This window comes from Corvus brachyrhynchos, unplaced genomic scaffold (genome assembly GCF_000691975.1).
Source record: "Corvus brachyrhynchos isolate BGI_N302 unplaced genomic scaffold, ASM69197v1 scaffold281, whole genome shotgun sequence".
NCBI classification, from domain to species: domain Eukaryota; kingdom Metazoa; phylum Chordata; class Aves; order Passeriformes; family Corvidae; genus Corvus; species Corvus brachyrhynchos.
The window spans coordinates 3,539,255-3,556,668 of NW_008236509.1; the positions used below are offsets into that span (position 1 = coordinate 3,539,255).

Here is a 17,414-nt window from a genome sequence, read left to right on the forward strand (position 1 = left end):
CTCCACGAGGTTCTCCCGAGCCTCTCCAGCCTGTCAGTGTCCCTCTGGATGGCATCCTTTCCCTCTAGCATGCCAACTGCAGCACACAGCTTGGTGTTGTCAGTAAACCTGCTGAGGGTGCCCTCCATCCCACTTTGCACAGGCTCCACAGGAAAAGCAACTTAACAGAGCAATCTTAATTGTCAAGGTAAGCTATAAATAATCCATTTTTTCTCATTAAAACTTGTGAAAATCAGTTCCCCCCTCCACCCATCCCAAATAAATAATCAGGAATAAAGGTAAAGAAATTCTTTTCTAGGCAGTTCAGGAGTTGTAGAATTTTAATGCCAGATCTGAAGTAATTTTAGTATTGAATAAATTTTCCATTTACCAATGCAAGCAGTTTTATTTTATGATCAGTCACAGAAGTTACCATATAATTTCTTATATTATATAGTATTCCCAGTATTTATGCCCTTATAGTAAAAAGTTGCCTTTTTCTTGAAGACTACAGTGAACAGAAATGCTCTCAAATGTTTAAAATACTTTCTAAAAACCAGCATGTATATAGTTCTGTAGGTTTTACCAGAGGTGTATAATTTTTCAGCATTACGTCTTAATGCCAGTTTCCTGAAGGAGCTTTGACTACAAAAGGCATGAATATATTTTCAAAGGATGATGGATAAATTGGTGGGTGGTAATATAATATATCTTAGGCAGCTGATCAGGGCTTTTTATCCTCTGCCTGTCTTTTAGTTATACACAATTTCAAGATAATTATGGTCTATAAGAATGTCTTTTCCCCTTCCTACTACCAGCAATATTTGTCTTGGTTATAGGTTCAAGAAACTTCCAATCACATCACAGAATTGGAATAGGGCAATTATGGCATCTCGGCAGAGAACTGAACACGTAAATAGACTGACCACACGATATGGACATTTAATATGGATACAATATGGACAGTTAATGAACTGCCTTTATGAAATACACCAGCTAATTAGACACTAGCTATGGAATATATTGAATCCGTACTTGAATTTCACAAAATAAAACCCAAGCATAACATGTAATTCAGGTTGATATGCACCATGCCTGTGTTACCTTTCCACTAAAGAATACAGTCCAATCAGACACTGAAGATAAATTAATTACTAATCTCATTAAATAAAATGCCATGTTATTCAATGCTCAGATATGCTATATTAAAATCCCAACTCACTGGAGTCATCCAAATCCCAAGCAGCTCATTTTTATGACAGGAGAGGTCTCTTGAAGTGCCTGAAGGTGAGGGTTACTTCACTGACACAATACAAATCAGAGAAATTAACTCTACTGCGCCTTGTCTGCTAACAAAGAAAGTGTTGAACAGTCAAGGTTAGAATAAATAGCACAGACAAGAATATTGTAGGATACACAAAGACACAAAGGGAGGAAGAAATCAAAACAAGATTATGTTTTCCTTGCCCTTCCTGCAGCAATATTGTCCCTCCATTTACGGTGTCTTACAGTAACACCACTATGGAGTTACAGCAGAGCAATGCAGTATTCCTGCCTAGTGTCTACCCCTGAAAATTAAGAAGGAAAAGTTATTCCATATCAGACAATAGAGATGGATAAGGCACACCAAACTAACTGAGCCCAAGCTCAAGGTGGTGCAAGATGTATATAACAATGTCTGTTCATTATCACATAAAGGCATAAAGGAGCCAGAAAAAATATGACAGGCTATGAACAAAGGTGAACGAAAGAAAAATAGAATATACATTAGCTACTCCATTTTAAGAAAATTTAATGGCAATGCAATAAAAATACTGATTTGGATAATTCAATCTCAATGAGAGAAACAACTGCAACAATCATGTTGTATCATCAGGGAGTCAATACTTGATTATCAGTTATTTAAAACCAATTAATTAAAAAATATAGCACATTCACACCTGAAAATCAAATTTGAACCTATTTGTTTAGCCTTTATTCTAAACCACAAGTAATAAAAAATTTCACCCTTAAATGAACTTTATTTAGGTTCAAGATCATTAAAAAATTGATTTTTCACAACCACAATAATTTGATTTCATTAAGAATATACTTTTTCCTGAATACTGAAGAGAATGTTCAATAGGTAAGGCATGGAATTTACCATCCCTAGGAAGGAAAACAGAAGAGTAATCATTTTGTCCAGAAATAGTCTCTGAAGACACTTAAAGAAATAGCCAGACTTCACTTGATGCAGAAGTAATCAGTAAATTATATGTTACTTCTGATATTAGGAAACGCAGCCTTAGAAAGACATAAAATATTTAATGAAATTTTCTAAGATTATCCTCACACTTCAGCATTTTTTGCACTGTTGATCAAGCATTTTCCCTTATATAATTTTCTCATAACAGAAACTATCAGTGTTTGATTGGGAGTCCACTGAAGTCTGAAGGGATCCTTTTTGTATGACCTGATCCAAAGTTGACCATGTTCCCTAGCACAAAAAAGAGTCAGAATGAAATGAGAGTGTAAAGGAAATCGTAAAGATGTTAAATGATGTTTTTATTTTCTACAGGAAACTACAATAAATATCTGCACAAATTGTACACTGTTTCTACCACAACATACTTGAAGCAGCTTAACTACTCTTCCTCCTAGCAGGAGGAAATGGTAAGCAGTTTGGTTTACTGCAACCATTCCACTAAGCCAGCCAGGCTGTCTGCTTTTCATCCATAACCAAAATAAAGAATAAACAGGCTCCTGGCCTGACTTGGCATTGGGAGGATCTTACTCCACCGTCCATAGATGGGAGGTAAGGACCTGAACTTAATTCCCAAATCTGGATAGTGTAAATACTCCTGTACTTCCCAACACATTCTTATGAATCACCAAGATTAATTCATTTGTTACTACACAGTAGATGCACTTTAAAATGTATTTAAGTTCATCAAGAGATTACAGCTTTACTTCTCAATGTAAACGGGTCTTTCTTACCTTCAAAATGTTGTCAGGATGCTCTTTGGCAGAAGCAATGAACAGGTCATGTCCACAGACAACTCCCTCTGCGAGAAAATACTTGAACAACAAATTGGAGTAAAGGCCATATTTATCCTCCTCTGTGAAAACAAGAACGGTTGGATTTTTTTTTTTGTTAGATAAACTGCCCACCTGTACGTTCACAACACTGTAAAAGGCCTCTTTGGTCTATCTCTTGGAGTATATAATGTACAACAGAGATCACAGGTAAAACAGGACTCCAAAACTTTAAAAATAATGCTTGATGATACTGTATTTCTAATTTTTCAAGCCAGAGGAATAGTTCTCAATCATGCATTCGATTCTAAGATATGGATGGGATACAGCAAGAATGCTGTATTCCTTACAAGGCTTCCTGTAAGTATCAACTAAGGTGACTGAATTATGGATTAATGGAAAGGGGTTTGTTAATTTAGGAGAACTATGTTAATATTTACATTCTTAGTGCTTAAAACTTGCTTAAAATATTTGTTACCTAATGCTTTTCAAAATTCAGCCATATTTGGCATGCTAAACCTATACAGAGGTATCATTCAGTACAGAGACATTCTTATGTCTGCACTTCCAAAGTTGTGAAAACTACACAAACAGGCAAACCAAATAGATATATTGAAAAAAACCAAACAATTAGCAATGCTGTTTTTGAAACCCAATCAGAGCAAAATCAAAACAAATTCAAAAGACTCATGAATTTACAGTTTAAAAAGTGAGACAATACTTGTTAGCAGACACTGTGAACACTGGCCCACTGAAATGAAAATACAAATTCCAGCCGACTTCAGAAAGACCAGTATTTCCTTCAGCTTCCTCGATGCAAGTTAAGCGTCAGAAATTACCAAAATTACAAAGTCCTAATGAACTCATACAATTAAAACTTTGCATAACTTCAAACTATGGGAAGTGGATGTGTACATAACACATCTGAAACCAGCTCTGATGTTCTTTGTTTGTAGGGAATACCAACAATAGCAGTGTTAAAGCTTTTTATGGCTTTTTGGGAGAAAAGTAAATGTGCTACGTAAGGTTTCACTTTTTCATCTCTTAATCTGGCTGCTGGAAGACAACACACAGGGATGTTGAGGCAGAAAAACACACAGAGATTTCTTTACACAGAACTAACAAGTCTCAACCCATTCTTTGTGTGACTTGGAAAATATTTCCTCCCTACACATATGAAATAGTAAAATTAAAAGTAAAAAACCAGTAACAAGGAGAGAAAATAAAAAATTTGTCATTCATATCCAACTTGCAAAAGCATTAAAGAGGAAAATAAAAATACTGTAACTTTGACATGTACCAGAATCAAAATGAATCATTGAAGTGGAGTGAAGGAGAAAAGGAAAGAAGGAAAGGAAGTGTATCTCCATACAGGAAAACAAAAATTAATATCAATGGGGAAACTTAAGAAACAAATCACAGAAAAAGTATTGTTGCACTGCTACACTCCTATTATCTTGTACATGTACTGACACTTACAGTGCTTAGATTAACAAGAAATTCAAACCACAAGTATTCAAAACCACTGGAGAAAAACCAGTTCTCCAAGAGATACTGCCCGACCTCTGTGGGATATTAGGCAAAACAGAATTATTTCCCACTTTTAAAAATTTCACTTTTAAATTCAGTATTTGGGATACTAGAGTCACTAGAAGTTACTCTAAAGCAGTAGTTCAAAATAGAAAAAAATGCTTCATAACCCAATCACTAAGACAAGAAATTACATAAAACTGGATACCAAATAAGCCAAAGGGAATACAATAATCACAACACTATTACTACCAGAACTAGCCACTCTACAGTTTGTTGTAGAGTCTTAGGGTTTTAAGATCTTAGACTGTATTAACAGAACTCACCTTTGATACTGTTGACCTGCTTAGAAGGCCATATTAGCCTTCAACGTACTTGCAATAACACACTGTGGTTTGTTTTTTTTTTTTTAAGTAACAGTCTAGTGAAAAACATGGACAGTTCTGAATCATAAAAAGCACAGGACTGACAAAAGCTTACTGGTGACAGTACTGGGTTCCTTACCAAATTTCATCAGGACAGATTTCCAAAAGAATTGCAAACTGCAATTTACTTGAATGTTAAGAGCTCTTAATTAAATCTTAGATACAGTTTACTCTTGCATCCTTATAAAGCCACTAATAGTGTTACTGAAGAACCGCCTTCCTACTAACTCAGCTCCCATATTGTGCTGAGACTAGGGATGTAGACCCACGTATGAGATTAGGGTGGAGACAAAACTTAATTAGATAAAACTGAAACACTACAGCTGCAGAAACCAAAGGTAGAACTGACACTATCTAAGGCTTTGAAGAAGTATTTCAGTCATATTTTGTAAATATAGTCTTTGGAGCCTGCTTAAAATAAAACTGCTACGCAGAGTAAGTCTCCCTTATTATAACTGGAGTCCAGAACACCAACAGATCCTGCCCCCTCAAACATTGGCTGTCTCTAGTTACTCATGCTTTGGTTCTTACTGCATTATTCACAGTATATTGATTTCCATGTGCTAATCTCCATCTATGAAGCTCTCAATTTAAGAACCAAAGACCTCTAGAAATCAAAGTGACAGCATGAGATCTACTTTTATTTTTTCAAATTGTCTGAGCTACCTGAAAGAAGCCACCAAGGCTCCCCTGTAATCACATCACTGCAGCAGATGTCACTGGAGGGAGACAATTTTGTTAGATCTCCCTCCTTTTGAACAAAAGAGGAAAAGGAACACTCATCAGGTACTCTGGAAGGATCCTCAGCTGTAACATTTACATGATCCTTGGTGAACGAAAAATCTTGCTTTCTTAATTTTTATCTACAGGTTAAAGTTCACCTTCTTCACCATCTGAGACACAGAAACACTGAGTTGATATATACTTGACTGGCATTTAATGGAATATAAGAAAAGATCTCATTTAGTCCAAGTGTTTCATGGCTTGTGTCTGTGTGTACAACTATATAGACAGTCTTTCTGGATCATCATTTTTGATACTAATTATTCCTTAGAAAGTAAAGAGCATACTCAATTTTTTGTGCCAAACATAATACAGAAATTCCATAAACCATGGATAAATATAAGAAATCATACCATGTGTTGGTGATTATTTAACTAAGCTAAGAAGAAATAGGGCTGTAATAGTTAAGAAGAGTTTTTCTCAAATTTTATTTCAAATGCTGAAATGTTAAAACATACTGTAGAAATAAAGCAATGAAGAACAGAGATATAAACCTTTTAACTGACTTATCAAAGATTAGAATTAATTTTGTTGACTCATTGATTTATTTGTAATATAACAGGGCTAGAGAGGTTCTTACACTGCCATTCCACAACATGGAAAGTTCAAGTTAGCAAATTAAAAACACATTCAGTGTAAGGACACATCACTTTAGCATTAGCCTTTCCTTTCTTCTTACATTGATTTTCATAAGAGTAAACTTACAGTAAAAAAGGTAAATTAAGTATTGGAGAGTGATCTAAATATAAACCACCTCATAGTCCCCTACAGTACTCCAAGGATTAGATGTGTCTCAGAAAGCCTTTACAAACAGCGTATCTGGAATTGTTAAAGTCAATGCATCTGTAAGAATCCCTCAGCTCTTCAATTTGTCGGATAGAGGATGCTTTTTATTGATTCATTTCTAGGTCACTAAACTTTTGTGGTATTCAAAAGATCTAAAGTGCATCCATATGGGGCTTTTCTGATAGCATCCATTGTACCCTGGCTTCAATAGTAACGTTACTATTCAAAACCAAAGGAGTACAGCTTTCTTCTTGTAAATAAACAAACAAATCATTTAGCACAGGTACTTCAGTAGCTCACTGATTACTTTCATAGAATCCCAGAATGAAATACTTTTCTAATAATGCTTGGAGTTAGCATTTGAATGGCTAGGATAAATTTTCAACTGTTATCTTTCCAAACTCCGCCACATCCAAAAGAACTACCTTCACTCAGTACATGTAGGAACTAACACTTCCGATCATTTTAGTCAGCCCAATACTTAAGACAATCCTGGCCCAAATCTTTAGTCTCAGCCTCCACACTAAAGAGGTGCCCCGACAGCAGCCCTCATTGTGAACTTCACTTCCAGCTACTAAGGCACATAAACAAATAAGACTCTTGCAGCTGCAGCCTCTTTTCTGGGTCCAGTCACTGCAAGTCACACAGCACTGTGCAGCTTTCTCCAATTCTTCTGGAACAAAGAGTGTTCTACAGCTAAGTAGCAGGTGAGTAACTAGTGAAGCGTGAAACTATACAAGGAAAAGAGTTTATTTACCTAGAAGTTATACATATTGTCTCCAGAACAAAACCTCTTCTGATCCTACAGATAAGGACATAAATAAAATAGTCTATTGTGATGGCTCTCCATTGGTCTCTTTCCACAAGAGCATGCTTTCATGGCTGAAACAGTCATGGAGAAAGAGCAGTATTGTCAGCATGAGTGCAATGAATTCCAACATATAACCTTGCTGAATACTAAGGATAAAGACCAATTCCTATTTATGGGTCTTTTCACCACTGCACTGTATAGGCTACTAAATACATAAGGGACGTTCTCGACACCTTTGTGCACGGACTGTCTGTAACTACTACTCAAAGAAATCCATGGGCCATAGAATTAGGTACAAAATCTGAAGGCTTTTATCTAGGGCACAGAAAACAAAAGAGAGCAGGTATGTATGAGGCACTGTAAAAATATAATTTATTTAAAAATTAAGGACACAAATCTAATTATAGAAATTTATATGTAACCATGTGACCTTAAGAAAGAACTGCCTCTGCACAGAGGCATTCATGTTCCGAGAGATGGATGCAGAATAAGCACTAGAACTGGAAGAGGAATAAAACGCCAGGAACACAATCCACCATACAGTAACAAATAGCGTATCTATAAACACAGTATTTATAATACCTGACTTTCAAACATCAGTATATTAAACAGCATGAAGGTCTTTGAAAAACTCCAGCAGTCATTTGTAGTAAAATTGCTCAAAATTATGAGAGCCGTAAGAGGAAAGAATAAGCCTGCAACAATGTAATGTACCGATGACTTTTTTTTTTTCTCTGCACAAAGTCTAGACAGGTTGCCCTAAAGCTGCCAAAAGCCTGTCATAGCCTATCAGTATTGATAATTTTTTTCCCAGATAGATAGTTCTGCATTGTGGTCCTGTGACCTAAGGTGTGTCTTTCTCTAGCTATGAAACATTTCTCTAAATTGCTGCAGGTTATAAAATGAGATTATTTTAATAATCTGAAATTCCATTTAAAAGATACTTTTCTAATGTCCACATTTACTAAGCTTGAGGGGATATACTTTGTGTCACTTGCATTTAATTAGCACATGCCAAACCAGTTGTCAAACATACAAGTTACAATATTTGGCATTTGGCCATACTTCAGGAAGGTGAATTCTGCTAACTAGTATTTTGTAGAATTATATTTAGCAAATCACTGTTTTGTACCTCTCTTGAGATTATCTTTTTCAGCTTTAAAAAGATGATAAATTCAGTTATATTGACAAGTGAAGAGAGCTCTTACCAGTCAGGTTAAATTGCATGTCCAACAAAAATAATAGTAGCTAATTAAAGTAGCTGAAACTGCTTTAAGGCTTAGAATGTGCAAGTATAGACCGGTTTTTCACCAGACAACTTTTAGCATTTAATAACTGACCTCAGCTACCAACCAAAACTCTCCTACTGATAATCTTTAAAACATTTAGCTGTCAGTGACCTTGTCAAAACTGGGGCTTTTAAAGGTAAGTAAGAATAGGTTCTTACAGGGTGCCCAGGACACATCTATCAAGGGTGCTGTAGCTCACTATGCAGAATGTGTTATATAAACAAGGCTTACATTTAAAAACAAAATAACATGCTCCTGGAAACTCTTCCTGGGCTGGCAAAACACACATACAACAGTTTGAACTACACTGGAGAGAAGGGGTGAAGGTGTGTGCTGATTCTCCGTGTTTGTTTTGGAAACGGAGACTCTTCTGGAAAGCTGATCTTCTGCAGGAGGTTCAGATGAAAGCACGAGTGGTCTCACATTCCTACTGAACAAGCTGCTTTGATGGTGCTCCACATCAGAACGCTTCTTATAAACCCACTACTGTAACCATTTTTTAAAACTAAATTACTAGTTAAAATCGTAATTCTTGTTAGATGAACAAACCCCAGGAAGTTTCAAGCTGCTCTGGCAGGTAGGATCCTGCATGAGAATACCATGTGCTTCAACTCTCTAATTTTCATATAATTAAAACACTGTCAAAAAAATATACTGTAGAATTAAGTTCAACTGAAAATCACAATGCTCTTTATTATGAATTGAGTTTCAAAAACTTGTACGCTTATATTTCAAACAATATTTTACAGTCTTATCAAGTAACCAGTGCCATCACTACATCTTCAGAACACAACAGCTAAAATAAATATTTTAATACCCTGAATCTACTATTATTTGGTTAAATTAACCAAGATAATGTGTCAAATAATGAAGATGAGCATTTAATTTGCAAAGGGAGCTAAGCTAAAAGTAATGCAATTTATTCTTGCCTTAGAGAATGTTGAAGGAAGGGGGAAGAATTTAACCTTTTTATAGCACTAGGAGTACAACACAGAAAGATCTTCCTAGGAGGTTTATCACTGACAGCTTCAATCCTGATAATATTAAGCTTGCCTAGACTAATCTCATGACAGAATTTCTTGGTATGCTGACAGGATATTCTAACAATGCCATTACAATGCTACCTGCACCAACTTTAAAAATTAGTCTCAAAATTTTAGACTAATGAGTCATGAATAAATATAGTTCCCGCTTTAAGACTTTTTGTATATAATTATACGTTTCAAAATAACATATGGTAAGTCTCATTTGGGAAAAAAAACTAGTTTTCAGATTCTCATTTGGGTTTCTGTCAAGCTAAGTTTCATATCAGATCACAAATACACAACCAGCATAGGGGATAAGCAAATTAAAACCTACCACTGAATATGGCCAGATATGTACTCAGAGGAAACAAAATTCAGGTAAAAATCCTTCCAGGAAAAATCTTCCATCAAGCCATCAGGATCCACAGAACTGTTTTTCACATCCACAACACCCTGTGGTGAAATATTCTACCACTTCTTTCATTTCATGACAATTTTCCTGCTAGTAGGTTCATTGGATGCCACCAAGTGTGTCTACTGGAAGGGGCAGTGAATATTGTAATGGGGAGACAAAATTAATCTAGTCTCACAATCTCTGATTTATGTAAAATATAATCGGTTCTAACTTTTTTTTTCTTCTTCCTTTATCACGGCAAGATTGCAGCTCTTCTCAAACTGAAAGTGGTTGGAATTAGGTAATGTCAGTTATTTTTCCTGGCAAGCAACTATTCAAATTAATCTGCACCACACCATACACTAATTTATATACTTTATGTAAAAATCAACATTTTCTAAGATTCAGTCACACATCAATAACTGTCTCTAATGGATAAAATGCAGAAAAAACCCCTAGCCTTAAAATAACAACAAGTCACAGTGAGAGCAATTATCTTGCTCAGGGGCAAAGCTGTTTGGCTCTAGTGCAGATTACATGGGCCCTATACCAACAGAGGGAAACAACTGGCATAATTCCAATAGTGGCTAAGAAAGATTTCAAGTAAGTTTTCCCAAATCTCACTGTTGTTCTTTAGTGTTAAGACCAATTTTTGAATTGTAACAATTCAAAATATGTAACCAAAATTCTGGATACAAATTCAGTCTCCCAAGCGATGGTTGTCTTTCCACAGGGAAAGTAAACACAGATAAAATATTAGGACCACAACGTTTTCATCCCTTTAAGAAAATGAATGAAAATTACTAATTAAATCTGTCTCAAGGCTGAAAAGCCACACTCTGAAGAGCTGCTATTGGTGCCTATTACTAGAGACATGACCTTTTTGCCTTTGCATAAATTTCATGCCAAGGAATTCTAAACAGTACTACTAGAAATACTTCCAAGTGACCAGGAGACTCAACTTCTTGGAAGTGAAGAGCCTACTTCAGAACATCAGGAGGGGTATAATGGGAAAGATTTTTCTCTCCCTTGTCCAGCTGAGTGATAGAGCAGCTTGATGGGCATCTGGTGTCTAGTCAAGGTCAATCCATCACAATCTTTGTCTTCTTTTGAGCCATAGCTCAAGGCCTGCCATCCAGTGTCTGCTCCAGCAGCACCCAAAACCAGAAGCTGTATTTTACAATCTTCCAGTTCTTTCTCTCCTTCAGTGTCCTCTACCAGTTCTCACAAACTCTAATGGTCCCAACACTTCACCAGCAAGCTCTTAAAACACTCTACAGACCTAATTTTGAAACCACCCAAATCACCTAGGCATGTGTCAGTCTGCTCTGTCCCTAGGCAAGGCTGAAATCTAGTCACTGTTCTCAATTATGAGAGTCAGGAGATTCCAGTGCTCCTTCTGGATGAAGATTAATACAAGAATTCTTCATTTTTTCTGCTGGTTTTGTGTCAACTCAATCAAACAGAGAGGAAAGCTGGGCACCTCAGCTGCAATGGAGACATGGTCCCCTCACCCACACCCTGACAGAAAGCAGGCTTCATCACCTTTCTCTCAGCTGATTCTAGCAGCCAAGAGATTACAAGATTCTGCATTGCACATCTTCCTCAGATAGCCAAACTTGTGGTGATAAACAGTCTGAATCTAACAGCAGTTTACAAAATCTTAACTAGTTTGTGTATTTTGCTAATAAGTCCTGAAATGTGCTCAACTTGAATAATAATAAAACCTGAAATGTGCCCTGCTTTCAAACAGAATTCTGGGGTACTCTTTGTGGGTGCTCAAGCCTGTCTAAAATTAAGTTTTTGATTCACCTCCAGTAATTCTTGAGATAGACAATAGTCCATTCTGTAGGCTAGACAAAGTGAAGGAACCTGAGAGTTATACTTTCTTAAAATCTGACTCAAAAAACTGTGAAAAGAGAGGTTGTTTAATGAATACAATAAAGAGTGAAACGCTTCAGAATATGGCTTTAAATATCTATATATTCTATACTAACCAAGAAGAAGAAGGGTTCCAACAGCTACGCCTCCACCTGGAAACAAAACAAAACGAAGAACAAAGTAAGACTACATTTTAATACTATGTTAGAGAACAATTAACTTTTCTTAGTCTATAAGTCAAAGAAAGGTGATAACGGGGAATTTAAAAATATAAAAGTGAACAACATTTTAATTACCTTTGCAATACTTACTACAATTCTCTATTATGAAATAATTATACATTACATGTAATTATATACTGCACATTACAATTACTTTCACAATATACTGTACTATCATCCTTGTGGTAAAAAGATCCTCCAGAGCTCTACGCAACCACACTCAAGTACTACAGTGGCGATGTATGGTCTGAGCCAGCAGATTTTTACTGAGATGACTCAAGCAAGTAAACAGTCTCCAAATTAAATTAATATTAATCACTATCACATGATGTTCCTTGGTATCAAGAAGGATGTAAGCAAACTGACCTACTAATATTTTAGTAGATTTTAGCAAATTCCCACCCAAGTTTTCGAGGCAAAATCCTGGCTCCACTGCTTTTTATGTTACTGCTGAAAACTGACACAGCAGCAAGACAGGTAGGACTTCACCCAGTGAAACCTGGACTGACAGATCATACACATCACAACACACAGTATGAGAAAACATACACTGTTGAAGACATTAACGTCTTTTATAGTAGGTCTTGGACATAATAACAACTCCATGAATTCCTTTACAAAGACAGTGAAAGAAGAACTTGTGTTTTATTTTAGGGAAAGAGTATGCTGGTAAAGTACGCTGGTTTATAATCTGAATTCCAAGAATTGCAATAGTGGAATAACCTGAAATCAGACTATTTTGTTTAAGAATTACATAAGACTGTGACAGGAAAGCTAAAACTCCCTGGAAGTGTTCAGATGGCCATATGCAAGTAGCCTACTGAAGTGTTTTGCATGGAAACTGCAGGATGTCGTCTGCAATTTTGTACTGATTTAAAAGCAAGTTAGGAGCAAACTGAATCCCATCAGCACAGTATCCAAAGCTCCAGAAGTCAGTTCTGGACTGCACAGATGGACTCTAGTGAACAGGATCTTTCATTTTATACATTTTAAGAGCTTGTTAAACTTCACTAGAAACTGATTCCAGTATGAGTTGGATCAACTTCTTAATCTTTAGCTCTGCTAGTGGGACCACAAACGTCTGCACTACCTGTAATATTGACATATACCCAGAAGGAAGAGAAAAAACAAACTGCTCTCCCGTAGGCCAAAAAGAGCTAATATTGCCACATAACAGCACCTGAATTAAAACCAGAACAGGATCGCTTCGCCATCATGCCATGATGCACCACACTTTGAGCAGTACATGGCAGTGAAAGTGTTGTCAGCTACTAATTTCATAGTTAAAGAGAAGCAGATGTTTCAAGTTAAACTCCTGAGTCAAGATGTACAAATGCCTCAATATCTACAGCAATCTTACCAGGTAATCAAGCATTTCCTAGACATTTAAAAAAACCCAAACTATTTTAACTGCTGTTTATCAGAAAGTTGGAATCACTCATGGAATCCCCATGTTCTAAACCAATGATTTTTGTTCCACTTATTTATTCAGGAGATAAATGTAAATGACCTCAGAAGATGTACTACAGGGGAAAGGAAAAAAAAAAGACCAAAATCTGAAATCATACTGATGTTTGATACAAAGTATGCTTCCGATATTCACTGCATTTAATTGTTCAGGGAGACAGAACTCATGGGTTACTAACAACAGTTGTTTAAAATTAGCACATGTTCTATACAGCCCATAGTAAAGAACAGCTCCAAATTTTGAGATTTTACTAAATCCTAGGTTGACATAGAAAATATGATTAAAGCAGCCATAAGTATTGTATTAGCTCATGGCAAAAAGGACTTAAAAACCTTGGTTATAAGAAAGTTCACTTGTAGCCATGACAGAAGTAGTGTCTCTTCTGCTTTTACAGTGCTTGTACAAGAGAGAATCTGTTTGTCAAAAGGTGCAGCCAAAATTCTCTCAAGCTGTATTTTCAGATCATCAATGGTACTGTTTCTACAAGCCAGAGCTGCGACATATGTACACATACCCTGGTTGCTAAAGGCAAACTCAGGTCACAGAATTGCCTTTACATTATCAGATGTAGTGAATGGTTTGAACAAGTGTCTTCTATTAGAGGGAATGCAAAACTATTGCAGTTACCATGGTTACATATTCACATTACAATGAGCAACAATACTAGTAAATTAAACAAAAGACAGACAACAGGAAAAAAACAGCAGGAACGCTGATGGAATCAAAAGGAGAGACAAAAACTTTACGTTTCCCAAGAAAGCTGCTGTGAACTTGTTATTCTTCCTAATTTCACTATTTGAATTTTTCTTGGCCAGTATCTAAGGCAGTAGTGTATATAAACATCTAAGCAAGACTTGTAACTTTCCACATTGCTACTTACAGCAAAGAGATTTAAGATCCTATGGACAGAAGCACAACAAACTTTGCAAGTTGAGAAGTGTCCAGATTGTTTTCAAAGCATATCCCTGACCTTTTTTCAAGCAGCCTGAAACAAAACATTCAATACCAGGCATGTGATGGTTGTACTACACAATAGTTGCAGCTCATTACAGAGAACTGCTCTGGCACAAATCAGGCATATATGGTCCATAAACCCTGAAAGTAAACTTGCACATAAAGTCTGGAAGTGCAGAGTGCCCTAATAGTAACACAGCATTTGAAATACAGCACTTATCTACCACTTCTCTTGCAAAGGAAATGCACTTCTTTAGAGCGACCAACAACAATGCAACAATCAGCCAGCAGCTGTAGGGTGAAAGAAACTCCTTGTATTCTCTGCCTTTTCCTCTCTTCAGAAGCTCCTCATTAGACCTGTGTGTGATAACACCATGCTTTCCCTTACTCATAAGCTGTATCTTCACGTCTGGCAAATAATTCTGTATCTGGGCTACAGATTCTGAACAAAGCAAACTTAAATTCAAGCCCAAGCAAGAGATCTAGAAGACTGCCTGGTGACTGTTACAAAATATGTCTATGAAAATACCAGACTAAAAGAGTTCCTAGTAACTTCCATTGGGAATTTATACAAAAAAAAAAGGATTGTCCTCAGTTTCTGGACAATCAAAATTAAATATTTTTACAGTCAATTATTTAATGGCTAGTGGGCAAGACAAAAGAAGAAAAGTAACAGCATTCTTTAAGAAACACATAAACAGCATTTTGCAACACAATTATGAAGCATTTCCACACACAGAAAAAGGACACAAAGCAGACCAAGTCAACACTTGTAGAGTCACCAGCACAGTGGGCTGCACCATCAGAGGCTCCGTCACATGTGCAAAGGATGTTCCCCTTTATTCAGCACTCACTAGATCGCACTTGGAACACGAGGTCCAGATGACTTTGAGCCCCTCAGTTCAAGAAAGAATAAAGATAAACTGAAATGAGTCCACGGAGGGGAATGAAAATGGGGGAAATTATTCAAGAGAAGTGGCTGAAGGAAGTGGCTTGCTCAGCCTGGAGAAGAGAGGAAAACCCAAAGGCCATGGGCTGGTACCCAAGAGAAGCTACTGACAGACAGCTGAGTTCTTTACTGAGGTGCAGTGGGAGGGCAACAAACAACAAATGGGAGCTGAAACAGGAGAGATTCCCAGTGGATACAAGGAAAAAGAAAATTCCATACAAATATAATTAAGCATTGGACTGGGTTATCCTGAGATGCTGCAAAATCTCTATCATTGCAAATTTTCAAGACTCCACTTGACAAAGCCCCGAGCAAGCAACTCTGAATTCAGTGCTGAGCCCCTTTAAGGCTGCACAGAACGAATTCTTGAGATCCCTCCTCAGTCTTCAGAATCAGTGATTCTGTACAGGTTCACCTAGCTGGAGCTCTGTTCCAACAATGCCTAATACCTGGCAGCAGTGGAAACTTTATTATAGTCAGCATGCCTAGCAAGAGTCTTTCCCGGCCTACCCACTCAGACTCCAAAAATCAGTGACTTAAGGGCTAGGAGGTTACCCAAGGTTTAACATAGGAACGTAGAATCCAGGTTTTCAGAGATGTCACAACCCAAAAAACATCTAAAAGTATTTTCAAAAGTTGCTGTTCCTAAGGGCAAGGAATTTCCTTCATGTTCAAGTATAAATATTAGTAAGCTCAGGAAATGATTAAATATTTAAAATACAAGGAAAATTTAGAAGAGATCCTGAGTTTATTGGAAGCGTCCTCAGTTTCCATAACAAACCACTAATTGTGTTAGCAGGTGCCTAGTATTTTAGGAGACTGCCACCACGGGAGCTATCTACATCCTCTGAGCCATGCTGTGCAAAATCCACTGTTTCTAAAAGGAAATATGAACTGGAATATTTAATGCAAATCTTCTTCTCATGCAATTAAAAGGCTTCACAAATTACACTCACTTAATGAAATATTTCTCTCTCGAGCAGGAAGAGCTTTCTCCACAATGACTCTAATCCCTAATGAAAGCGCAGACACACACAAAAAGGTGATACACAGGCTGCAAAATGTTGTTTATACAATGGATACAACTTTTATATTATCATTACTCATATGGAATATCCTTAGAGAGAAAAGTGGTGCATTCTGTGTATTCCAAGGATGAATGAATAAAATCAGACCATTCTCACCTAGAAGTCTCATGTATGTACACTAAAGATGCATTGCAACTGTGTGAAGAGTTAAAGGATCACACAGCCCTGGTGCATACAGATAAACCACGCTGTTTATACCAGCAAAATGAGTTAGTTCCCAATCCACGTGGAAGTGCCAGTTCATGCCACCGATAACACAGCAACAGTCACAACAGATGAGTCCACGGGACCATCTCACACCCTGACACTGACAGCAGGCAAAGGCAGATCCACAGGTAGTAAAAACAGCGTCACACCAGTGCAACTTATCTTAGTGGGGCACTTTAGTGATGTACCTGTGGCAAGCAAGACAGAAAAGACACACTGAGAATCCCAACACATCCCAACAACTGCCCCACCGGAGAACCCGAACTACCCGGCGTTCAGGCACGCGTTAATCCAGCACACATGGTTTTCCAAGCCGAAACCCTCCCAGCCCTCCCCGTGACAGTGTGAAACGCGCCAGCAATGTGCTGCCAAGTCAATTTACGGAGCAGGTCTGCACTCCAGCAAGGCTGCTCAGAGCGATGGCCGTGCACTGCACACGGCTATCCGCACCTCCGCAAGCTCAAGGCGGGAAACACATCCTGCCTTGCCCCGTCCTCCTTCCCCCTCCCAGCCTCCCCCCAATCCCAGGGACTGTGGGGAGGAAGGAAAAGCCTGCGGGAGCAGCCGCGGGGTTACGGGGGGCGAGGGCAGGCAGGGGCCGGCGAAGGG

At 37.5% G+C, this 17,414-nt stretch overlaps 1 protein-coding gene across 5 annotated transcripts in view; it reads right to left on the bottom strand.

The window, feature by feature from the left end:
• ELP4 (elongator acetyltransferase complex subunit 4) overlaps positions 1–17,038 on the bottom strand; it is a 136,426-nt gene extending 119,388 nt beyond the window's left edge. Inside the window, exons 1-3 of one of the 5 annotated variants that reach the window (XM_017726371.1) lie at positions 16,797–17,036; positions 12,035–12,070; positions 2,956–3,077 (exon numbers count right to left, since the gene is read on the bottom strand). In XM_017726371.1, the coding sequence (XP_017581860.1) occupies positions 2,956–3,077; positions 12,035–12,070; positions 16,797–16,842 (204 nt within the window). In that variant the 5' untranslated portion in view covers positions 16,843–17,036. The other 4 variants (XM_017726367.1, XM_017726368.1, XM_017726370.1 and 1 more) reach the window with 4 other exon arrangements.
• Positions 17,039–17,414: the final 376 nt, after the last annotated feature.